The sequence below is a fragment of the Sander vitreus genome, chromosome 8 (assembly GCF_031162955.1).
Source record: "Sander vitreus isolate 19-12246 chromosome 8, sanVit1, whole genome shotgun sequence".
NCBI lineage: Eukaryota > Metazoa > Chordata > Actinopteri > Perciformes > Percidae > Sander > Sander vitreus.
In genome coordinates, this window is record NC_135862.1 from 8027935 (window position 1) to 8053025 (window position 25091).

At 39.5% G+C, this 25091-nt stretch overlaps 3 protein-coding genes across 5 annotated transcripts; 2 read left to right on the forward strand and 1 right to left on the reverse strand.

Annotated features, from left to right (window-relative positions):
* Positions 1 to 61: 61 nt before the first annotated feature.
* LOC144521485 (patatin-like phospholipase domain-containing protein 2) lies at positions 62 to 5489 on the forward strand. The gene is made up of 9 exons (XM_078256031.1): positions 62 to 381; positions 1077 to 1309; positions 1644 to 1709; positions 2456 to 2665; positions 3625 to 3685; positions 3802 to 3990; positions 4137 to 4281; positions 4834 to 4929; positions 5165 to 5489. The coding sequence occupies exons 1-9, from the start codon at positions 195 to 197 to the stop codon at positions 5487 to 5489; spliced, it is 1512 nt and encodes a 503-aa protein (XP_078112157.1). The 5' UTR covers positions 62 to 194.
* Positions 5490 to 9420: 3931 nt separating this feature from the next.
* Positions 9421 to 17563, forward strand: LOC144521917 (patatin-like phospholipase domain-containing protein 2). Of its 2 annotated transcripts, none has more exons than XM_078256591.1 (9): positions 9421 to 9762; positions 12278 to 12510; positions 12636 to 12701; positions 14476 to 14685; positions 14878 to 14938; positions 15045 to 15218; positions 15956 to 16097; positions 16220 to 16297; positions 16523 to 17563. In XM_078256591.1, the coding sequence occupies exons 1-9, from the start codon at positions 9558 to 9560 to the stop codon at positions 16698 to 16700; spliced, it is 1347 nt and encodes a 448-aa protein (XP_078112717.1). In that variant the 5' UTR covers positions 9421 to 9557; the 3' UTR covers positions 16701 to 17563. The 2 variants fall into 2 exon arrangements, with proteins under 2 accessions (XP_078112717.1, XP_078112718.1); XM_078256592.1 differs by having other exon boundaries at positions 9593 to 9762; positions 12283 to 12510.
* Positions 17564 to 17656: 93 nt separating this feature from the next.
* Positions 17657 to 24009, reverse strand: LOC144521916 (G/T mismatch-specific thymine DNA glycosylase-like). 2 transcript variants are annotated; one of them, XM_078256588.1, is made up of 11 exons: positions 23878 to 24009; positions 23198 to 23269; positions 22052 to 22218; positions 21300 to 21601; positions 21107 to 21176; positions 20680 to 20815; positions 20320 to 20402; positions 20131 to 20225; positions 19668 to 19839; positions 19252 to 19404; positions 17657 to 18482 (listed from the first exon to the last, which is right to left on the reverse strand). In XM_078256588.1, exons 2-11 carry the CDS (start codon positions 23251 to 23253, stop codon positions 18358 to 18360), a joined length of 1359 nt encoding a protein of 452 aa, XP_078112714.1. In that variant the 5' UTR covers positions 23254 to 23269; positions 23878 to 24009; the 3' UTR covers positions 17657 to 18357. The 2 variants fall into 2 exon arrangements, with proteins under 2 accessions (XP_078112714.1, XP_078112715.1); XM_078256589.1 differs by lacking the exon at positions 23198 to 23269.
* Between the last annotated feature and the right edge of the window lie 1082 nt (positions 24010 to 25091).

Consider the following 25091-nt stretch of genomic DNA (forward strand, 5'->3'; position numbering starts at 1 on the left):
AAAGAGTTCCCAATCAAACTAAATTGCCATAAACTATATAAAATGGGAAATTACACAACCGTTATCTTTGTCACCTTTGGATGCTGTTTGCAGGTGAAGTAAGGGTAGCATTTGGCCAACAGTGATCCCAATCATTTTACAATTCAACAAGTTGAGATTCTGTCTACTTTAGTTTCTGTGGTGGAACTGAGAAGATGCTTGATTTGACGAAAGAGTGGAACATCTCCTTTGCAGGATGCGGTTTTATGGGGGTTTATTATGTTGGCGCCTGCTGCTGTATCCTTGAACGGTTCCCTCGCTTAATACAAGATGCCTCTAAAATCTGTGGAGCGTCTGCAGGTGCTGTGATGGCAGCTATTATTTCTGTTGGAATCCCCATCGGTGAGCTGAACGTTCCTTCTCGACTAACCAAACGTCATTCAAAAATCTGCCAGTTTAACGCAGCGTTGGTAATTAGCAAATTGCTGGGTTGAATGAAACAATGTTCAAGATGCTATTTAAATCATGACATTTTATTATATAATTCGGCATAGATGTAATGCACTTTATAAGACTCAGTGCGTGTACCCACATGGACCTCATTAGTCTCCTCATGGACATACACCAGAAAGCCTTTTGATCTGTGGAATTGTTGCTCTTTGCATGTTGTTTGGACAACTCAGATTTTCTGAATTCAACAGTTAAAAAAGGTAACCAACCTGTGCACAGTTTAGAGATTTTCTTTGCTTTAGTTGACCTTCCATCACTTTGGCACAGAGTTTTAACTAGCCAGACACAGACGGAATTTAAAACAAGAAATGCCAACACAAAAACAAACAAAAGAAAAATAACCTTAACACTTGAATGGGCAGTTTCATTTTCAGATTGGGTAATCTTAATTTCTAAAATCTCAGGATTTCTATTTTTAAAGTGCATCTGCAGTGTTTTGTGAAAGACACTTTTCAGCTGTGAGTTTCTAATCATGTAGAAATGTTTGCAATCAAACAGATCCTTAATAGTTTTTATTTAGAAAATAAATAGTTTCCAGTTCAGCATTTCTACAATACATGCACTCTAATTACTGTTTCTTTGTGCAGAGAAATGCTGTGCTGATTTGATGCGTATGGCCAAAGAGGGCAGGAAGCGCAAACTGGGGCCCCTGCACCCGGCTTTCAATCTGTTGCAGATAGTACGAGACTCTCTGATGGAGGGCCTTCCAGAAGACGCCCATGTTCGAGCCTCTGGGAAGCTCTGTGTGTCCCTGACCAGAGTGCCTGATGGGAAGAACGAACTAGTGACGAAGTTTGACAGCAAAGAGGAGCTTGTTCAGGTATATTTTACAATTTGAGAGGAAAGCTAAGCCTTTTTATCCAGAGGAAACTCTTCAGAGACACTTTAGTGTCTTAAAACGGATGCAGCTGTAAATTGAGGAATATGTGGGGGCCGTACCTTCCTTGAGCAGAACTGGAGGAGTGATTTTTTTCCAATAGTTTACGGTCATATCTGATTTTATCTTGTAATTTTAACCAGCCCTGTCTCTTTTTAAAGTAAGACTTAAAATGGTATTAACTCTTGTCGAAATTTTAAAGAACTTAGCGTTTGTGTAACCACAGAGAGGTTTTTGTTTCTGTAAATAATTTGCAGTAATGTCTGCCTTTTTCCAGGCCCTCTTATGCAGCTGCTTCATCCCTTTCTACTGTGGTGTGATACCACCTACTTACCGTGGAGTGGTGAGTGAACCAGGAAGCTAGGACATGCAACGTTTTCTCTTAAGCCAGGACATTTATAGTGAGCTTCACTCAGTCGGTCAACGTTCCAGCTCAGCATAATTTAGTACTCCTTTATGGGGAACAGTTTACCTTGAAACTGCATCTAGACTGAGTTAAATGCCACCTCATGTGGTTAAATTAAAGCAAAATGTCAACTGTTTTTAATCGGTATTGATGTTCTTAACCTCAACTTATCTGTGTTGTGGCCACTAGTCTTGGTGTAGTAGACCTATCCTGCTACCAGAGTGCACAGCCCTAAATGTTCAAATTCTGGCATATAGTGAAGGGTTTAGGCGTGAATGCACATGTAAGGAAATACACAAGCTCTACAATACCTTACGGAAAAATGCAACAAAATATTAGACCACAAACTACTGCCTCCTAATATTTCTAAAGTTCAACCTACAGTTCTTAGACACAGCGTCAACAATTACAAAGTGTCACATAGTTTTAGTTATTTTGTGTGACTTTATTCTAATCTATACAGGGGGGTTGCAGTCCACTCAAACTTTATACTTGCACAATATTACCTATCAGGTGGATTTAGTTACTGCATATGTTTTATTACATCTTCATGATAACAGTGTACAATATTATGGACAATGTTCATAATTATGTTATATAAGAACTTATGTTTATGATGGTTATAGTGTGCCTTAATACATTTATGGTTTTTCCACTGATCAACTTCCTCGTTTTCCACTCAGCATTATGTGGACGGTGCGATCAGTGACAACCAGCCTCAGTGTTACACAAAAAACACGATCACGTTCTCTGCGTATGCCGGCGAGAGTGACCTCTGCCCTCGGGATAGCATGCTAATCTTCCACGAGGTGCGCTTCAACAACGTCAGCATCCAGGTCAACTCAGAGAACGTATACAGACTCACCAGCACCTTCTTCCCCCCGCCGCCTGAGGTGAGACACAGAAGCTACTGACTCTCGGCTGCAGCAGTTAAAAGATTTATATTTGTTTACATTAAACCTGAAGTATCTGTCATGCAACTATTTCATTTATGTGAGACATCTCTAAGCGTAGAAAAGGCATTAAAGTTCAGAGATGATGCAAAGGAGTCAAACCAGTACAGGATTCCTCTACAGTGAGACAATATGCTATTTGATAATCTTAACACTAACCGATATCCACACTTATGGGCCACCCATGTGTCTTGAAGGAGATGAAAACATGTTTCCAAAGTTTGTTGTTAAGTCCTCCCTCATCCAAAGTTTGGCTGAATGACTAAAATTTCTTTTAATGTCTCCTTTTTGCCTTCTGCTGGTCAGAAATTGCTTATTGCTATGTACAGCACACAAACATGTTCCATTGATGTTGATACCAATGGACTGAACGCCTGCAATATTGTGTATATACATCAGGGATCTTAAACAGGGCTTCTGGGACCCCTAGGAGGTCCTCAAAGTCAATGCAGGGGGACCTCCAAATTAGTCTTAATGTTTTAAGTTTTTTAAAAACTTAAAAGTCTTAACAGGAATCTAACATTATCAACAAATATAAATCTGCCCCTGATGATGGGCTTACTGGCCTATAGGTAAAGTAACCATCCACAGATACAGATCATCCTAACATTAAAACATGATTTATAAAATCATGCCAACAAGTATTATTATTATTATTATATTTTATGCAAAAAAGGTATGTATAAAGGTTTTAGACCGCCTTACCTGTTATTGTAGGCCCAGTTTAATATAAAACTTCATTTTATACAATATATGTAGTAGGGGGTCCCTGCTTGTCTCTCTTTCAGTTAAGGGGTCCTTGGCTTAAAAAAAACGTTTAAGACCCCTGATATAGATTAAGCAGATTTAGCTTGCATCCTCACCCAGCACCCCTTTTTATTTATTTTTTTATTTTACAGGCAATGGCTGAAATCTGCCAGAAGGGCTATATGGATGCTCTCTGCTTCCTACAAGATAACAGTAAGGACATATTAATGGGATAGGGGAAGAAGTGTTGGTTTTTTTTTATTCTACTAGCAGCAGTATTCCAGTGCTTCTTATTGCAGAAAATGTCTCAATTTAAATGCCCATCACAGATCTGATCAGCACCGATAGTCCCATGAAGAGTTTGGAGACAAACTGCTGTGAGTGGAAGATGAAGGAGCTGGCTGAAGCTGAAGAGTCCAATGAGAACGCACAACGGAATGGACTGAAACCACATCAGAAAGGACACTGGTGGCTGGATCCACAGCTCATAGAAAACCTCCCAGTTGCCATCAAAAAAGGTAAGGACAGGGTGGCTGACATGGTTGTGATCAGCACGGACATCCTCATTCATACTTAAAATATATATATACCAACGCCAGTAAGGTAAATGTAATGCTGTAAAACTAAATATGTAATGTTTGTTTTTTCACTGTGTTTGTGTCAGTGTTTTGTGAGGCCTGTAGGGAGGCGCATACTACGGATGCTGGTCTGTTATCCCAGATGACCGAGTACCTGCCAAAGAAGGTGATTTCCTATTTGCAGATGCCCTGTGCTCGACCCATTGACTCAGCCTTCTCTCTAGCCCAGAGGTACGGTGTATTAGCCAGGCTTTGTTCAACCTGTTACAATACCATCGTCCAAATAATTTCTAATATAGCTAAACGGACTGCAAGCCTATCTCCTCTGTGATCATGAAATCTAAACAGGTTACAACAAATGCTTCACATGATTTGCACTTTGGCGTAGATGTATAATTGACTATGAACCACAGATGGATATTTAGGTAATGATAATGGTCTATTATTATTTTCAAGGATAGTCTGCTGCAGTATCTAGGGCATTAAGTCTCTTCAGTATCTTACAATTAAGCACATTGAGGCTTCATACTTCTACTCTGCTATATTTGAGAGAAATATTGTAGTCCACTACATCTCTGACAGCTGGAGTTGCTTTGGAAATAAAGTTATTTTTTTATTGACATAAGCTGCTAATATACAGTAGCATTAAATCACCTCTTTCAGTCTATCTATTCTTCCTGCCAGAAATAAGTTTTTTTTTTTTTTTTTTTTGTTTGCTTTTGTTTTGTCCATTTTTCGTTATTTGCTATTTGACTCGCCAAGACTTTGGCTGTTCTTTCTTAGACTTGTGGACTGGATCCCAGATGTACATAGGGACATGAGCTGGCTCTACGGCATGGCTGGAGACATGTGCAAAAATGCTTGGAAAGACAAGGACCGGTATGCAGTGTAATCATTTCTTCTGTCCAGATCTTTATAAATGTGCAGACTGTGTTGTGCAAATGAAATGCCTTTGAGAAAAAGAAGGGAAAAAAAACCTCCCGCTTGGTGGTACTTCGAGCTAAATGCCACTGTTATAAACTTTCTGGAGAAGCAAAGTGGAGAACTGACACACAACAGCTGCCTGCCATTCCTCACAAGATGAATCCTTGTCTCTACCCTGTGCTTTTTCCAGGGAGTCGTCAAGACTGCCACTAAGCCTGAATCAGAGAAAAGAGACAAAGACTCTCCCAACGGCCTCAGAAACCACTCTCCCCTCCAGTCTTACCCTCACCTGGAACACACAAGAGGAGTTGGACCACATGCCTTTGACTCCACCTCTCACACCCATTGTCAGCCCCACCTCTGGGTTTGGTGAAGCTGCCACAGATTTGCCTAAAAGCGCAGGTACAGGCTGGGGTTTGGGCAGAGCTGTGGGGTGGATCCGAAATATTACTTGCGAGCAAACTTCAGACCTCAAGAAAACTGATGATTCAGTGTCCTTTTCTGCATTCAAGTAACTCTATTGGATAATTAATAATAATTGATAATAAAAAATAATTGGATATTGTACTGAAAGAAGAAAGCAAATGTTGAATAAATTATTGCAAAAATATCCTGTGTTTTGTGGCGTCACTATCAAAGAAAATCAGTGGGTTTCTTAAATGTATGTACAGTAGTACTAACTCTTCTGGCTTGCTGGACATCTATGTCCTCCCTCATCCTCCAGCTCTCTCCCATGAGTTTATCTTTTGAAAAAAAGAAGGTTCTATGTCTGTTAAAGCTTCACTAATCCATAGTTTTATATTAACGACTTCTTTTACTCTGCAAGTGCAGTGCCTGAAATAAGCCTGTACATTTGATTTTTGTCTACATGAGTACCCTTCTGAAAGTTAACAGTATTATTAATGGGCTAATATCATATACTGTATATAAAGTCTATGACTAATATTTATACCTGTGACAGTAGCTCAGTCTGTAGGGACTTGGCTTCAGAACGAGAGGGTTGCTGGTTCAAGTCCCCGTATGAAGTGTGGACTGGTGTAAAGAGACCATTTTGATGCCTTGAATAAGGCACCGAACCCCCAACTGCTCTCGGTGTGTCTGTTCATGGGCAGCCCCCTCACTCTGACATCTGTCAGTTTAGTGCATGTGTATTTCAGGCCTGTATGTAATAACTAACAGAGTGAAGTAATGTAATTTCCTCTTGTGGGATCAGTGAAGTATGTCTTCTTTTCTTATGTAAAGTCAGACAGACATTCAGCACCCCCATATGGAATCTGATGACCATGAAGAGCAAGGGTGCCGTGTCTAGAGATATATACCCTCCCCTGCCGGTCTAGGCGAACGCTGCAACTCCTCACTCCCTAAATAAAAGTAGACTGTTCAACTGTGAGATTGGCTGTCAAATCAGGCTCCTTAGAGTCTCAATAGTCTTAACAGTCATTGATTCAGGGTCATACAATGGCCAATTAATATACAGTAAATATATCAAAGATGCATGCAATGATCATGTCATGTAACTGCTGAATTAGAGTACTGGCACCTTTTTGGTTCTAATTCAGGCACTGTAAGTGGAAGTATCTCACTGAGAATCATTACTCAACTGCAGTTCCTCTCAGCTCTTTGGAGCTTTTTAGCATCTTTTAGCTAATTATTTTGGTCTTTCTAGCAGTAGGAAGCTATACATGACCTGCTCAGCACCAAACCGCAGACAGACAAAGTTAGAGACTAGCTGGTGAGCATGGTGGAGCATTTAGCAGCTAAAGAGCCATATATTTTTCTCAGCTGGTGGTAGAATACTGGACATACATCCGTTGGGTGGACAGAAACACAACTCTAAATGAATGTTCCTCTGTGTCTGCTGGATTTGTAAATGGGCAACAGTTTGCTAACTTTTCTACATAACTTTACAAGGTGTTAATATGTCAGTGTTTTGTTCTGCTGCCCCCAAGTGGACAAAACAATTAACTATTAATGCTGCTTCAAGGTGAAATGAGTGTCTTCTTATAGTAGAATTTGAGCACTTTGTCATTTTAACAAAGAACAACAAAACAAATTGCCTTAGCATTCAAGAACTTAAGCTCCAGTGAGACAAAAGGTCTTATTACCGATTACTAACCTGATGTTAAAAAGCAGCTAAAATACGGAGGTCTTCAAATATAGATAGTACGGACAGAAAACAAAAACGTTTTATTAGTCACAGATGCTGTTGGAACAAAGAGAAAACAGCACTAGGTCATACATGTATGTGTGTGTGTGTGTGTATATATATATATATATATATATATATATATATGCACACAGTGGGGAGAACAAGTATTTGATACACTGCCGATTTTGCAGGTTTTCCTACTTACAAAGCATGTAGAGGTCTGTAATTTTTATCATAGGTACACTTCAACTGTGAGAGACGGAATCTAAAACAAAAATCCAGAAAATCACATTGTATGATTTTTAAATAATTAATTTGCATGCAATTTTATTGCATGACATAAGTATTTTATCACCTACTAACCAGTAAGAATTCCGGCTCTCAAAGACCTGTTAGTTTTTCTTTAAGAAGCTCTCCTGTTCTCCACTCATTACCTGTTTGAACTTGTTACCTGTATAAAAGACACCTGTCCACACATTCAATCAAACAGACTTCAACTTCTCCACAATGGCCAAGACCAGAGAGCTGTGTAAGGACATCAGGGATAAAATTGTAGACCTGCACAAGGCTGGGATGGGCTACAGGACAATAGGCAAGCAGCTTGGTGAGAAGGCAACAACTGTTGGCGCAATTATTAGAAAATGGAAGAAGTTCAAGATGACGGTCAATCTCCCTCAGTCTGGGGCTCCATGCAAGATCTCACCTTGTGGGGCATCAATGATCATGAGGAAGGTGAGAGATCAGCCCAGAACTACACGGCAGGACCTGGTCAATGACCTGAAGAGAGCTGGGACCACAGTCTCAAAGAAAACCATTAGTAACAAACTACGCTGTCATGGATTAAAATCCTGCAGCGCATGCAAGGTCCCCCTGCTCAAGCCAGCGCATGTCCAGCCCCGTCTGAAGTTTGCCAATGACCATCTGGATGATCCAGAGGAGGAATGGGAGAAGGTCATGTGGTCTGATGAGACAAAAATGGAGCTTTTTGGTCTAAACTCCACTCGCTGTGTTTGGAGGAAGAAAAAGGATGAGTACAACCCCAAGAACACCATCCCAACCGTGAAGCATGGAGGTGGAAACATCATTCTTTGGGGATGCTTTTCTGCAAAGGGGACAGGAAGACTGCACCGTATTGAGGGGAGGATGGATGGGGCCATGTATCGTGAGATCTTGGCCAACGGCCTCCTTCCCTCAGTAAGAGCATTGAAGATGGGTCGTGGCTGGGTCTTCCAGCATGACAACGATCTGAAACACACAGCCAGGGCAACTAAGGAGTGGCTCCGTAAGAAGCATCTCAAGGTCCTGAAGTGACCTAGCCAGTCTCCAGACCTGAACCCAATAGAAAATCTTTGGAGGGAGCTGAAAGTCCGTATTGCCCAGCGACAGCCCCGAAACCTGAAGGATCTGGAGAAGGTCTGTATGGAGGAGTGGGTCAAAATCCCTGCTGCAGTGTGTGCAAACCTGGTCAAGAACTACAGGAAACGTATGATCTCTGTAATTGCAAACAAAGGTTTCTGTACCAAATATTAAGTTCTGCTTTTCTGATGTATCAAATACTTATGTCATGCAATAAAATGCAAATGTATTACTTAAAAATCATACAATGTGATTTTCTGGATTTTTGTTTTAGATTCTGTCACTCACAGTTGAAGAATACCTATGATAAAAATTATGGACTTCTACATGCTTTGTAAGTGGGAAAACCTGCAAAATCGGCAGTGTATCAAATACTTGTTCTCCCCACTGTATGTGTATATATAAAATTACAAAAACTTGTAGGACCTTCCTAAAAAAAAAAAATTGATACACTCTTAAAAAAGTAATCCCTCTCAATCATTACTTATGACCCTCTAGAAATGTGTGGCAGTGTCTGTATCTGCAGAGACCGTGCCCAAGTCCTCCATAATAATTCTAAAAACAAACAAAAAAGCAGCAGAATCTAGAAATTATGATAATAATAATCCAGTGAATAATAAGTAAATGGGAAATCTGGACAGGCTGGATACAAATTATTTCCATACAGTAAGTAGCTTCATATATTGTATTTCAAACTTGTACTTGTGTTTCTCTTTGTATAATGATGTACAACAAGTCAAAAGCTGGAAGGTACAAGTACAGCAATCCCTCTGAATAACATTGTTGTTGTTCCCCATGCCCCTCTTTGTACCCAGGAAGTTGGTTATGAAAGTAAGTTATGAAAACAGTATCACATGTCATGCAGCTGACCTAAATACACTAAAAAGGTGAAGTGACCAGCCTTTTTCTATTTTGAAACATGTGACATTTGAGCCTAGTAAGTTGTGCAATACTACCAACTGAAGCGCTGTACATTTCACCTATGAATGTAGTAGAGATAAGACAGTGTTTACATCTTGGCGAATATTGAAAGAAATCCAAATGCACCAGCTGAACTCGGATAGATGGATTTAAGTTGATGGAAACCTCAGAGAAGATGTTTAACTGGGACGAGGAGTGGAACATCTCTTTTGCAGGCTGTGGATTCAGATGTATTTACTACTTGGGAGCTTTGAGCTGTATCCTTGAGCGGGTCCCACAGCTGGTTCATGGAGCCTCTAAGATCTGCGGAGCTTCATCTGGCTGTCTCGTGGCTGCAGCTCTGGCTGTTGGGATTCCCATCGGTGAGTTTACTGTACATTTGGCTGACATTTGTTGATTGTCTCACAATGATCAATTCATTCAACCTGTATTTGTACTTGAGAGATCATAGAGGAATGACCCTTATGACCGAGTCAATTACAAAAACAAAGAAAAGCAAAAACAACAACAAACAGATACTGTATATACTAACAGAGAAAAGGCATACCATGCCAAGAAAACTTTCCTGTTGGAAAAAAATAATTTGATAGACACATTAGGATAAGTAAGTTGTAAAATAATGTAGTTTTGTAAAAAATGATGGTAGGTCATTTCAAAGATAAATTAAAATAAATAAAATGCAGCTATCTAAAACAATTACAAGTAGAGGTGGGGAGGTTTAAGATTAAAAGTGTGTTCATGTCAATGTCCAAGTGAATTGATTTTAAGGAAGTGCTGTATTTTGTTCCAGGAGTCAGATGCACTTAAATTAAAAGCAGTTTTACCAAATTCAGACTAAGCTCATGGAACATGAAGCAAGAGCCAGTCAGTCAGTAGAGTGTGTCTGATTCAGCCCATCTGAGTGACAAAGGAAATCTGAAAGGTAATTTTCCAGTAAGGGCTTTAAAAAAGATACGATGTGTGAGTATCCCATCTCTCTTGGAGAAAAGAACACCCAACCCTATAATATAAAAATACAATGACGTGTGCCACATCACCGGTAAATTATACATTTGAAGGCAGAGTGCAGAGGTATAACCCTTGTGTTGTCTTCCCGTCAACCTTGAAAAAAAACACTTTTTTTTTTCCGACGTTTTTCACGCCAATGTGACCCGAAGTCAACACAAAGGGTAAGAGTTAAAGCGGATGCGTGTTTTTTTTTTCTTTCTTTTTTTTTGGGGCATTTTCATTCATTTATTTGCAAATCAAGCCAAAAAAAACAAAATATATTACATACAGCCCAGTTAATGATTAGCTACTGAAGCAGTTACCCTTTCAAAGGCATGAGCTCCTTCTTGTGAAATAATTCTTGTCAAAACACAACAGAGGGCTCAGCCCAGTTAACTTTAAAAGAGACGATGAAAGTTAGACATATACAGTGGCACTCATAAGTTTATGAACCCATGCTAAAGTTGACTAAAAAGAGGAATACAAAAATCATCTTTTGGAAATTGATCTTAATGCCTTAATTAAAAGAAAGAGGAAAAATCCAACCTTTTAAGGACACCAATTTTCTTTGTGAATGAATAATGTTTCGTAAATAAATAAATGTTCTTCCTTAAAATACAGGGGGGGCATAAGTATACACACCCCTATGTTAAATTCCCATAGAGGCAGGCAGATTTGTTTTATTTTAAAAGGCCAGTTATTTCATGGATCCAGGATACTATGCATCCTGATAAAGTTCCCTTGGCCTTTGGAATGAAAATAGCCCCACATCATCACATCCCCTTCACCATACCTAGAGATTGGCATGGGGTACTTTCCATAAAATCATCTCTCAATGCAAAATCTGCCTAAACACTTGTGTCTCACCTATTTAAAAAAAAGTTTTTCCTTGCATATATTTTGCTTTTATTCATACTCTATTAGTCAATCAGCCCTTTATTGTCAGTGTGGCGGTGAATATAAACAAATAAAAGCCATGTGTTTTTTTTTTTAAATCAAACGTTATAAAAGTTATATGATATTATTATGATATGAATTTCCCCTTGGGGATCAATAAAGTATCTATTTATATTTTACAGACACTACTTATGTCTGCCACATTTTCTTTCTGTAGTAATTATAGTGCCCTGAAAAGGTCAGGGATATGTTATCTCAGGTGTTGTCCCATATGTTATCGCAAGTGCTGTTATTGATACCATACCTGGAGTAAATATTTTACTTGGCAAGTTTACTGACACACGCAGAGTTCATGCAATAGTAAGAGCAAATTCCAGAGGTCGAGGAGTTTAGCAAAGCAAAGGGAGGCCAAACACACACACACACACACACACACACACACACACACACACAAACACACAAACAATAAAAACTATTTTATTAATGTAACAACCTTAAATTATAATGACAAAAATTACTAGAACCATTAAAGCAACAGCAAGGAAAGAAGAGATGAGAAACAAATCAGCTATAAACAAGAGTCAATTATTACCCAGAATGCATTTTTCAGCTCTAAAAGAAGTTAGTCGGGGGTACAAATTTTGTTTCTTCAATACATCAAAGATCCAAAAGGATAAAAAAATAGCTAAAGAAAATATGACAAAAATATAAAAAGTTAATTTGATTAAAGGTTTAATGTTATTAATTCTTTCTTTTTTTTTAAAGATTATTTTTGGGGCATTTTAGGCCTTTATTTTTATAGGACAGATGGAGACATGAAAGGGGAGAGGAAAGGGGAATGACATGCAGCAAAGGGCTGCATGTCAGAGTTGAACCCGCAGCATCAAGGAGTAAACCTCTATAAATGGGCGCATGCTCTACCAGGTGAGCTATCCAGGCGCCCAATGTTATCAGTTCTGACTCTGACTGATTTCTCCACATGTTCCTCCTCAGAGCAGTTCTGTGTTGATGTTTTGACCGTGGCGAAAGAGGCCAGAAAACACACGCTGGGAGTTTTCCACCCGACCTTCAGTCTGCTGCGGACAGTACGGGACACCCTGCTGGAGAAGCTTCCAGCAGACGCCCACCTTCGTGCCTCTGGAAAGCTCTGCGTGTCCCTCACCAGACTGGCTGATCGGAAGAACGTTTTGGTGTCAGAGTTTGACAGCAGAGAGGAGCTCATTCAGGTAGAATGGAGAGCTGAGAGAGGCAGTAAAGGTTTGCAGTCTGGTCACAGCATCTGTTGTGATAGTATGCCAGGAGCTGAGGGTCTGATATCTGAAGTTTGGTTCTGCATTGTCTACCTTTGCAGGCTCTGATGTGCAGTTGCTTTTTCCCTGTTTACTGTGGTTCCATCCCACCTTCGTACCGTGGAGTGGTGAGTAGATATACCGTACATTTCCAAAGTTAGGTTTTTGTGAGAGGATAAGAAGGAAATGGTTATACAATATGGTGTGTTCTTTACTTTAAAGTGCCTATATTATGAAAAAAAACACTTTTTCTGGGATTTGGGGTGTTATTTTGTGTCTCTGGTGCTTCCACACGCATACAAACTTTGAAAAAAAACCCATCCGTGCTGTTTTGAGTGAGATATGGTTTCTGAATGTGTCCTGTCTTCAGTCACTAGCCGAGACAAGGGGCCTAGGTGGCTAACCATTAGCAGCTCGTTCTCAATGGCAAAAACACTGCTACAACACACACAAATTCACCCTAATCTACAAAATAAATTGTATAGAACTACTTACATGTCCCTGTTCTGCAGGTATTCCACACAAAGTTGGAAGTGTGCCCTAGTTTAGAAGAAGTCTCCCGGCTAATCCTGCCTTGTACAGGCCGAAGTTGGCACTAGCTCATGTAATCCTCACCTAGCTACTGCGCATGTGCAACTGACAACAGAGATGTTACAAAAGTTAAGAGGTCTCACTCTGTAGCTAAAACAGAAACCTGACAGCGTGTGAAAGGAGGAGCTGCAGCAATGTGCAGTACAGCAAAAATATGGTGTTTTTCAAAAATTAAACCATGTAAACCTATTCTGGTACAACCTCAAAATACAATTATGAACCTGAAAATGAGCATAATATGGCCACTTTAAAGCCCCATAATCAGAAGTAAAAAAAAAAAATCTAAATTAGGATTTCTGGCACTCACCTACTTCATTGTGCACAGGGAGAAGGGGAAAAAAAGTCTAACTAGCATTCCAGGGCTTATTTTGTTTTAGTTATTATTATTCCTAGGAAATCCTTTATTTACCTTGTTTAATACAAACATTTGCTGTCACACAGGAAGAAAAAGCTGGGCGTTCTTTTCAGAGCTGCCATTGTGCTTCCATGTTTAACAGTCATACAAGGAGACACATTGCTGTGATTTTACATATATTCTTGTAATGGGTTGTCTGTGATGTAATGTGTATGTACTGTGTGTTAGTGTGGACCCCAGGAAGAGTAGCTGACTGCTACGGCATCAGCTAATGGGGATCCTTTTAATAAATGACAAACAATAAACAATAAACAACAGTAGATACTAGTTTCTTCACTGACATTAGCTTCAATCGCCCAGCATGCATTGCAGCCAGAAGACTTAAACTTAGGGGTACTGTCCAAGCTTTTTCTCACATCTAAATATTGGTGTTTTTTTGGTTTATCTGTGTTTTTTGCCCCCAACGGCTCCTTCCAGGCAGCGCTGCCTGGAAGGCACTAGGATTAGGCACTGGTTATGGTTATGGTTATGGTTAGGGTTAGGGTTAGGGTTAAGGTTAGGGTTAGGTGCCTTGAAGGCAGCGGTCGCAGCGCTACCTGGAAGGAGACATTGGGGGCAAAAAACACCATCAAGCGTTTTTTTTTTCTCTCTAATGACGCTTTAAAGTCATAGCTAAATATTTACGCTCCTTCTTTAGGAGTTGCAGAAGGTACTCTGGGTAATGTAGGAACATCAGTAATTGAAGTAGAATACACAGGCAGAGGGGAAAGCAAACCAAAAAAAGTTGAATGTCAAAATAATTCCTTGAATGCACTAAACAAATATGTCTAAACTACGCCTGGTAATCCATTCAGACATGCCTCTTACATGAAGACAAAGATAGAGTTCATGCAATACGCATTCATCAGGGTACAGAATTAGACTACATTCAGTCATTTCTTTTCATTTCTCTTTAGCTCTATATAGATGGAGCCCTGAGCAACAACATGCCTCTGTTCGAGCAGAGAAACACCATCACTATGGCCCCGTTCTCTGGCGAGAGCGACATTTGCCCCACAGAGGGTACATTCAACTTCTTCGAAGTGCACTATAGCAACTTTAGCATCCAGGTCAACACCGGCAATGTGCATCGGATCTGTACATCCTTCCTCCCTCCCACACTTGAAGTGGGTGCTTTTTCTTTAAAACAATGTTGTTGTTTTTTAACTTAGAGCTTTCACAGTAGAGAAAAATCTCTAGTTCTCCTTTCTGTCACACATATATATAAAAAAATGTATCTTGAGATGTGTAAGCAGTCCTCTGTAATGTAAAGAAAGAGCAAACAAACCTTCATGAATTTAATGTTTCGTTTTTGACAGAAGCTGGCTGAGATCTGCCACAACGGCTACGTGGATGCTCTTCATTTCCTGAGAGAAAGAGGTAAGTTTCTCCACGTTCATCCTCCTCATTACTGAGTCTTTGATTTTTCTGGTTCACACCATGTAGTGACAACTAATACATGTTATCAGTCAACTGTCTGTTATAGATCTGCTTGGAACACAGTATCCTCCCCTCAGTTTGATGGTGGAGACGGACACAGTCAAACCTGCTTGTTGTGAGCCCGTGAGGACACTTTTGAATGGACAAAACCCTCATCAGGAAGGTCATTGGTGGCTGGATGTGAAAGTCATAGAGCACCTCCCAGTTAGCTTCAAGAAAGGTAAGGGGGGGGGCAGGTGTCAGCAGTTGGCACGTTTTTAAGTCTAAGAAAGGGTTTAGTTGGCTTCAAAGAGGGTGAGCGGTACGATTAAATGTAAGGTTTAGGTTTATTCATAGGCGTAATTTACAGGGGGGATGGGGAGGTTACAACCCCCCCAAAAATCAAAATTAATAATAATAATTTCCTTTATATAAATAAAGACATTTGCACCATAAATGGATGCAGAAAAGGCACAAATTGTTGTAATGATTTGATATGCTTAAAATTTCTGAACTCTCTTAACCCCCCCAATGTTGAACCCAAAGTTACGCCCTTGGGTTTATTGGAAGCAAACTTGTTCCTGCATTGGTTTAAATGCCCAGAGGCAGGATACAATAACCATTTGGGCAAAGCACTTAACCACCACACGCTCCTGTGAAGCTCCTCAGTGCAGGATCATCCCTGGAGATGTGCATTGTAAGTGGTAAATTCAAGGTTAAAATGAAAAATAAAATACAAATGCACATTCTTGCATAAAATTAAATCTACCACATGAAAAAGATAAGACATGTTTAATGATTAGATTGTGCTCACAAAATTAACTTACCTTAATAATTCATTAAAAACTAATTTATGATGTGATGAATGAACTGAATGTGGGAGCCCAACCTAAATAAACCACAGAAAATAATATGACACAGATATTAAAGTTGGTGTAATGTACACTGTGTGTGTGTGTGTGTGTGTGTGTGTGTTAGTGCTGTGTGAGGCGTGCAGGGACAGTCAATGTGGCGACACCCAGTGGTCTCAGCTCACTGAGTTCCTTCCAGTGAAAGCAGTTATGGATCTGCTGGCCCTCCTCATGCTGCCCATTGAGTTGACCTTCTCACTCACCAAAAGGTAAAGGGTTTGATCATGCGACCACAAGGGAATGACGCAAGATACTACCTACTCCATTCTCTAATTAGTGGCATCACTTTGATTTTGTACACTTATGCTATATTGGTCTTTTATTGTGACAGCATGATATTACCACTGTTGACATCGACTGCAGATCTCTGCAGGCAGACATGGGGCAGCAGAGCCAAGGACCCCAACAGGTGTGTGCTTGGAAGTTCATAATTTGACTTTTTTTTTTTTTTTAACCTTGAGTTTAGCAAATTAATAATAATCAATTAATTACCGTAAATATTAGTTATTCTATACATACGCCTACACAATGTCTTTGCCAAACTAGCAACACTTTATAAAAAAATGTAATGGCAAAACCCCTATTTATGAAGATGCTTATTTTGTCTCTGTGTTCTCATCTTTGTATTCTCCAGTGCATTGTCAGAGCAGCATTGCAGCAGAAAGTCCTCTAACTCAGACCTCAGAACTCAGACAGGAGTGGACCAAAACATTAAACCCTTGACCTCAACACTTAGCCCAAATTCTGACAAACTCTTCATTGGGACAACAACTGTAACCTGGACCTCTTCTAATGCACATCTACCTGTATAGGCCCTTCCAACTTCCCCATCCCCAATACACCTGCATGGTGAGGTGACTTTAAACCACAGATGTAAACAGACACTTCATCACCCATCAACCAGGCAGGAAAAAGACAGTTTATCATTGCAAATGTAAAACCTTTTATGTATGAAATATATTTATCACCTACTGTATGTTAGATTTATCAGAAATAGAGTAGCTTATTTATAATCTCGGAACACGTGCGTACTTCTGTGTAGAAGAAATGCTTGTTTGGATTTGTCGGACTCCTATGTACCGACTCAAAAACCACCCGACATTGTGACCAAAAGCTTAACCAACTATTCCCAGTGATTTTAAAGTGTAATTAGCCTGACCTTAAATGAAATGAACACACCTTTCTGTTGAATGACCAGCATTTTGAACGCAGTGCATAAAACCAATTTGGTCAGGAGTTGACAAGTAAACCGAAGCAAAGTTGGTATCCAGGGTTATCTGCTGAATGCAGCCATTTCATTGCCAATATTTGGTTTTCTTTTAGACTGTGTGAAAAAAAGGTTTAGGGCTTTTTCTGGTTTGTTAACAAAATATGTGTATTGCATCGCTGCAGTATTACAAGCAAACAATGTTGGTACAGAAACATTTTCATAGGATGCGAGTTCAGTATCATGCGAAACCAATTCAAAGATATACTCTTAAACATCAGGTAGCTTGGTCATGACACAAGATGTTAAAGGTTATGTCTAACATTGTCAATTTACCTCTGCTAAAGCATTTTTGGGGGGCACCGTTAGTGTGAAATCCAGTTCCACAAACCTAGCGCACAACCTTTGTTGCATGTCAGCCCTTCTCTTTCTATGTTGGGCTCCATTTTCTACTGTTTTCTTTTCTTATACTGTATATTCTCTACAAAATAAAACACCTCTACCCACGACGTTGTAGGACACTTAAAAGTAATGAAAGGTAATCCAATAATATAGAAAAAGCATCATCAAGACATTTTAATTGACAGATGTTTCATAAAATTCCTTGTGAATGACATTTTCATAAACATACAAAAACAGAATTCTAAAATTCCTAAATCAAAAAACGTGATGATAAAAGATTAAAATATAACCTGTTGGAGTTTTGTAACATTATATTGAAAGGCTTGCCAGGAATTCCCTCTGTGGAATCTCGATCGTACGTGATCGAGTCTGGTTTCGTAGAGTGATCACTTTGTCACTTTGCATCGTGGTCAGTTCATAGCACCATGAATGTAAAACATTATTTGCTAGCTAAAGCCTCAATTCACAGAGGATCATACAGGCTTCACACAGGTCAATGAAGCTTATAAAATAACCATCTGGAGTTGAGTATTATCTACTGTCAAAACAGTAGACGTGAAGGTATACACTTACTGCATCACAGTGCAGTACAAAGGCGTTACAGTACAAACGTTTAAATACATGACCTTCCCCAAGCACAGTCGAGCATCATTGTCAAGTCCCTGATTTCACATATTTAAAAAGACTGCCATGAAGATGATCATACATGTATCAAGACCACAAACAAAATAAAAAGTGCAGAAAGAATATTCTGCAAAACCTCTAAAAAAAAAAAAAAGTCCATCTATGTGTATATATTCCACTCGGACACTATTAAAAAGGAAAAAGATCTAAAAAACCCGACAAAATAAGTCTTTTCCTTATACGCTGCCATCCTTTGCTCCACCGCTGATGTCTGGGATCTCGTCTGCGAAGGACTGGGTCATCCACTGTCCGTCTGGGAGCTGGCCTGGTATTTGTGACGTGGTTGCCTCCTGTGCTCCTTCTGAAGACAGACAACACACAGACTGAAGCCCTGTGCTGAGGATAATGTGACACAACTGATATCTGCTATGTTTAATCTGTCAGATACGTAAAAGCACCAATGATAAGCAATGATACAGTATCATGTTCAAGATACTGAATTCCTTCAGAAGGATATATCAGTGTCAACATGAAAAGTGTGATGGCGGATTAGAAACTCCAAGAGAAATCTAGCTGGGGAAATCCGGTTTCTCTGATCCCCTCCCCTGATTACAGAATCTCAATTATGTTCTCACATATGATGTTTAAGAAAGCGGTTTTATTTTTTTTAAAGATCATTTTTTTGGGGCATTTTCAGCCTTTATTTTGACAGGACAGCTGAAGACATGAAAGGGGAGAGAGAGAGAAGGGGGAATGACACGCAGCAAAGGGCCACAGGCCAGCGCCGAACCCGGGCCCGCTGCGTCGAGGAGCAAACCTCCACATATGGGCACCCGCTCCACCAACTGAGCTATCCGGGCGCCCAAGAAAGCAGTTTACTGCAGAATGCCGGCTCTAATCCGGTTACTTAAGTCTATGTAAACGCACGGTATGTTCTGAGCAAGAACTCAGAAACACTTTAAAAGAAATGTGTTTCTGGAAATACAACATCATGCTGCACCCTGATCATTTCAGCAGGTGTTTAATTATAACAACCTAAAATGGATTGAATAAAACAGAGTGGAATACGCTCTGCAGAAGCAAACCGTTTCAACCATGTGTGTGTGTGTGTGTGTGTGTGTGTGTTTTACCTGTGTTTTCTACATTTGAGAAAGTACAGTGACCGTTGGTCTGGCTAACGGCTGGACCCTCCTCAGGTCCTCTCTCTGCATATGCTCCACCGTAGGCATCTTCATAACCAGGATCGTACTGCTCCTCCTTTATCGCCATCCTCTTGGCATCCTCTGTTGATGTTAAAAAAGAAAAGAAAAAGGGGAAGTTCAAATTCCAAACATGATCTGACCTGGAAAAAACATTTTCATACAGTACTTTACTACACTAAAAGTAGTGAAACTACTTATGTTTTTGTTTTTTTCTGTATGTCACAATGCTGCTGCCTAGTTTCCCTTTAAGAAAACAGATTGTTAACTGCCATGCTACTTAGTGTTTAAACTTAACTTAAAATGAAACAGACACGCTTCCATTCATCCATGAAGACTGTGCTTACCCTTAGCCAATTTCAGGTCAAACCTGTAGTCAACCTCCTCGATCTCAGTGCTTTTTTGGAGACCCTTTAGCTCATCTCGGAGCTCCCTCAGTTTGATGTAGAAGTGGACTTTGTCCTGTGCACGAGGGAACTGAGCACAACGAGCGCTGGACGAAGGCATCAGATACAGAGCCTGTGGAGGGGAAATGACTGTCATGCATTTTTCTGACTTCATTTATGACACTGCTTCAACCCTTAAAAAAGGTGAAGTCAGCGATTCTGGAGAAAGATTGTTAATATTTGAACTAAACACCCAAACAAATACACTCCTCCCGTCAGCACTCCTTCAAAAGATTCTGGTAAATTCTCCTGTGTTATTTACGTTGCATGACTATCACGGAGTAGCTCTGTTCCTTGAGGACGTGGAAGAGGGAGATTAGCCGGCATAGGGTTGTGTGGCTCGATAAAGCAGTCGGGTACTCACCACGTCACAGTCGGGGATCTTGTGTGGCTGCAAACCAAAATCAAGTTTCTTTGGTTTTTTACCAAACATCTCTCTGCAGAACATTTCATAAATGCCTTCGGGGGGGAAAAAAAAAAAAAAATATTACTGTAATTAACTTAAACAAATAATTGTATTGCAACTGTTGCTCTGTAGTAGAAGAGTGCTTACATTTTCCATTAAAAACAGCAATTAGAGGCTTGAATTTCTTCAGCTTCTCTACAAGAATTTTGCCACCTTCACGCAACTCTTTACTGTTGAGATGAAAACAAAAGAAAAATGGTTACGATACAGTGACACAACTAAATTCCAATAAAGCTAACAGGAATCTCAGCCTAACACAGTCCGTTATTATGATTCCCGTTTGCTCATCCAACTTCAGCACAACTCAGGATGCCCCCCATTTGCCCTAAATATAGATTTTTATCAAACATGATGGTGAGAAATCAACTCAAAATCTATAAGCGATGGATGCAACTGATGTGTCTTACATGTTCCCCCCCTCCCCAAACAAACAGTCTATAGGCCTACCTTGAGAGGTCTTTGCTCCCTGGTGTCGCCCTGGCCACCATGTTGGTGAAGCCCATTTTGTATTTGACAGGCAGAGTGGTGTCATGCATGTGGTTGAGTTGCTCCTCAGTAAATCCAGACAGAAACAGGCACTTCCCTGAAATTTGACAGTTAGCCAGTCATACATCTCTCTGTCTAACAACAAGTTAATGGTGTCACAGCATCCTGCGTATTCTTCATTTAGAACATGGGAAGAGTGAGGTAAAAATTGATTCTAGCCAATACATGTTTTCTTATTTGAACCACACACAAAAAAAGCCCTCACACTTAAGGTCTAAAACTCAAACTGGGTCTTGCAACAGGATAACACACACACGTTTCCTTCCCACAAACTCTTTTAAGATTTTTCAATCACATGACTCAAACTCATTTTTATCATGTAACTTACAAAAATGATTTCCAGGACCTGGAAACCACCGTCCAATGAAAGCTGCCATCAGTCCTGGATTAATACCAATCTAGAAAAAAAAGCAGTGCATGTTTTTTTTTTGTTTTTGTTTTTTTAAAGCTTACAAACCACAATTCATTCCTGATAGCAGTGTTTGGCTCCACTTTTTAAACAGCTGAACAGGGAATCTTACAATGACATAGTCCAGATTGTATTCCAGCAGGTCTGGTAGAGTTTTTGTCATGACTTCCTCCTCTGACATTCCCTTGAAGCGGTCAATTTTCCTCTTAACCTTCTTGAAGCTCTCATCAATCTTCTCTTGCTTGCCATCTGCCTGAGCCTCAGTTGCCTTCTTGGGCTTAGGACCAGGTTTGGCTTTAGGTGCATTGGGGTCCTTAGGTGGCTTTGGTGCCTTGGGTGCCTTGGGGACTTTTGGTGGTTTGGGAGCCTTGGGTTCCTTGGGTTGAGCTGGTCTGCCTCTCTTTTTGGCTGGGGCTACAAGAAATGTTCAGAGAGGCGATATTAAAAGGAAGAACTGTCCGAATCTTTAACATGCACTCGCACTTTGTATAACTGTTGACAGACACCATCTATCTCTTGCTATGACTTAATATTCCATCCATCCAATCTATTGAATTAAATTGTTGGAGTGTCCGAATATAGCATATTAAACTTCCTTGCATACAACAATACTGCTCAAAATTATTTTAGAAAGCCAAATATATTTGACAAGGCTGACACTAACTAGCTTTCTCAAAAAGCATGCTTACTAGCAAGCATGCTCATGTCATGCAGGATTACAAAACTTTCATCAGATCTTATCATTAAGTACAGTTGTGCAGACCTATTGTTGGCACACTGAGTCAACACTTTGATACATTAAGAAATCTGGGACCTGACCCAAAACCCATATACAGTGAGGGTGTTCAAAGGGGATCACAGTACGTTTTGCCAGGTTGGCTGGTTCCTGTTGATCCATCATGGGTTCTGGATAACCCATGTGTGCCATGGCTGTCTCTCCTGTCAGCTCCTCCGGGTAGTGAGACTGATGATTGTGGTTGAAGCCTGAATACTGGGCCTGGAGAGCTTGAAACTGCTGTGCAGACTGAACCCTATGAGGAAGAATAATTTAAAAAGACGGTGAAGTATTAATACAAGGTGAAGTATTAATACAACAAGCGAAACGGCAGCAGGATGTGCTGCAGGCGGAAAGTTGCGTTAGACCAGTGTGTTGTGTTATGTAACCACACTATGTAAGCACTATGTGTTTTTTCTGGATTGTATTGAGTGTTACACATTGCTAATGCATAATTTAGTTTATTAAAATAAACATAAGTGATGCAACTGATGCACTCTCCTACAATTGTTAAGAGTCAGTTAATCCTCATGAAGGATATATCCCATTATGATAACCTAATTCTTAGGTCTGAGTTGTTTATCAGTTTATTAGATGATGCTAATAAAAATTGACAAACTGTATTTAATTGGAGGCGTTTTAGAGAGATGTTTGTGGAGCTTTATGTCAATGAGAGTGAAGTATATACTAGAAACACTTTTTTGTCTCCCGAATTACAGCCTAACATAATAACCTAATAAAAGGTAGAATTTGTTTTAAAAAAGGTAGACTTTGTTTTAAAAAAAAAAAAGGTAGAATTTGTTACAGGTCTGTTCCATAAGTTTGCATTATTACTCTGCAACTTATTTCCACACCATATGGAAAACCCACACTGTTGGTTCCCTGTTAACAAAGGTTAGCGAATCAAAAGAAACTGTAGATAGAAAAGCTTTACATCATACTAAGATCATTCCACCAACCAGATGTTTCTTTGTTTCCCCTGTATTAAACCAAAGTAAAATGCCATTGATCTATAACAAAACCATATACTGTACATAGCACTGTAAATCATATTCACAGTGCACAACCCAAATGGCATATTATGAAAACGATGGTAAAACAAAACTCAAAAAGGGGCGCACATGCTTTCATTTCTTTTTCATCACACTTTGCCATTCAGAGGTTTGAAGATATAATCTGACTCATGGCTAGGTAAAGGTTTATCTCGTCTTATTGTGGTGAGGAGGAAGACTCACCACTGTTGAAGATACTCCGGGGAGACAACAGGGAATCCATTCAGCTTGTCTTCCATCTTTTGGGTGGTTTGACTTTATTAAATAGATCAATATGGATATTGAGGAAACATAGCTAGGCGATGTACATGTAGTTTAGCATATTAAGAGCCTGGCAGTGTATGAAACTGAATGCATGTGCATTGTAGACAAACTGTGGAGTTAGCAACAAAAGATAAACCATGGCATAAACAAAAAAAACAAAAAGATTAACCTAGATGGCTTGTTACATAATAAAACGAAGTCAAAACAGCAGACGCTATTTTATGAAAAGTAGAGCAGTAGATATCTTAAACACACAATTCTGCGACAAGACATCTACACCTGCACCATGGCTATGCTAACTAAAAAGCTAAACCCGAATGAAAAATAGTTATCCCTTTAGAATGTTTTAAAATACACTGTTTGCAGGTTAAGTACGAGTTTGTAGCGATCTCATTTCAATCATATATCTTTCGTATTTCGGGTGAAAACATGAATGTTCTTGTTAAAAGCAATTCAGTAGCAGTGCCACAAGTGCAGCTAATGTTAGCCAAAAGCTAGCTGTTCAGCTAACTTAGCATGGATGAATGGTTTCGCTTCCACTAAGATTCCTCGCAAAGAAATTGCACACAATTTCCCAGTATTTAAAACCTTAGACATACCTGTTGTGGGTAAGGTTTGAATTAGTTTCTTCTGTACATATGACTGTTATGTTTCCATCTATCCCGTTCTTCTATTCACAACATATGAGGTACAACAGAGGCAACAAAGACATGACAGCCCTGCCGGTCAACTTTGACACCGGAAGATCTTAAGTGTAAAACGTAGGTGTACAAAAAGACTAAAAATAAAATCTCTTAGACTTTAAACAATACAAATTAAGTAAAAATAAGGTTATATTTTAGACTGTTGGATATTGTGACCCTTTTATTTAATAAGCCTGTTGTGAATATGGTGTTTGTTCTGTAAACTGGATAATAAAATCTGAAAAAACAAAACGGTACGCACCTATTTTAGCATTGGTATGAGCTGCTCGAGTTTAAATCTCTGTGAGACCTGTTTCTATTGGCTGATAGTCTGTGATGGTTATGTTTGCGGCTTGGTGCAGTTTTTAAGTATTGCAACTATTACATTTATTACTGTTACTCCTATAATACAAAATATAGCAGGTTAAAGTATATGTTCAGTGTTCTTTTTGTTTTTAACACAGGATTATATATATCAAAAAATAATAATGACACAGCTCCAACTCCACTTATTGCTTGGGTTTCAGGCTTTCAACACGTTATTGCCACATCTTACAAAGCCTAAAGGTTAAAATGGGGCAGTTTTATTGACCAGTATTTCTTCTTTGGTAACCCATGTTACAAACAGAGGCTTTGCAAAATAAATCAACACAACCTTATAAGACATCATTGGTGTGTGTTACTTTTTACAGCAGTAATATGAGGACATAGCTTACCAAACTGTGAGCTCGCCATAAAAAAGCAACAACAAAGATATAAAGTTTTTTTTAAAGGCCTAAATAATTTCCACATAGCACTGTGTTTAAGCCCAGTGCAAAACAGAATTGCAATGCACAATTACATCTAAAGGATAACACGCTTTAATGTTGCCTGGCTCCCAAAATTGGGAATGTGTCCTTTAAATCTGTATTTTAAATAGCAGTTGCTCTGTACACATTGTACCCAGACAAAAATGGATTGATCCATTAAAACCATGTGTCACTGACATTTTGATGACAGTTTTTTTCTAGCTTTTTAAATGTTGTTTGTCTGCAGCTATGCTTTATTTGAACTATGCATCAGTGTATTTAATAAACAGCTGCTGGGAATCACGGAGCTCTGAAAATAGGACTTTCTGCTCAAGAAAAAGC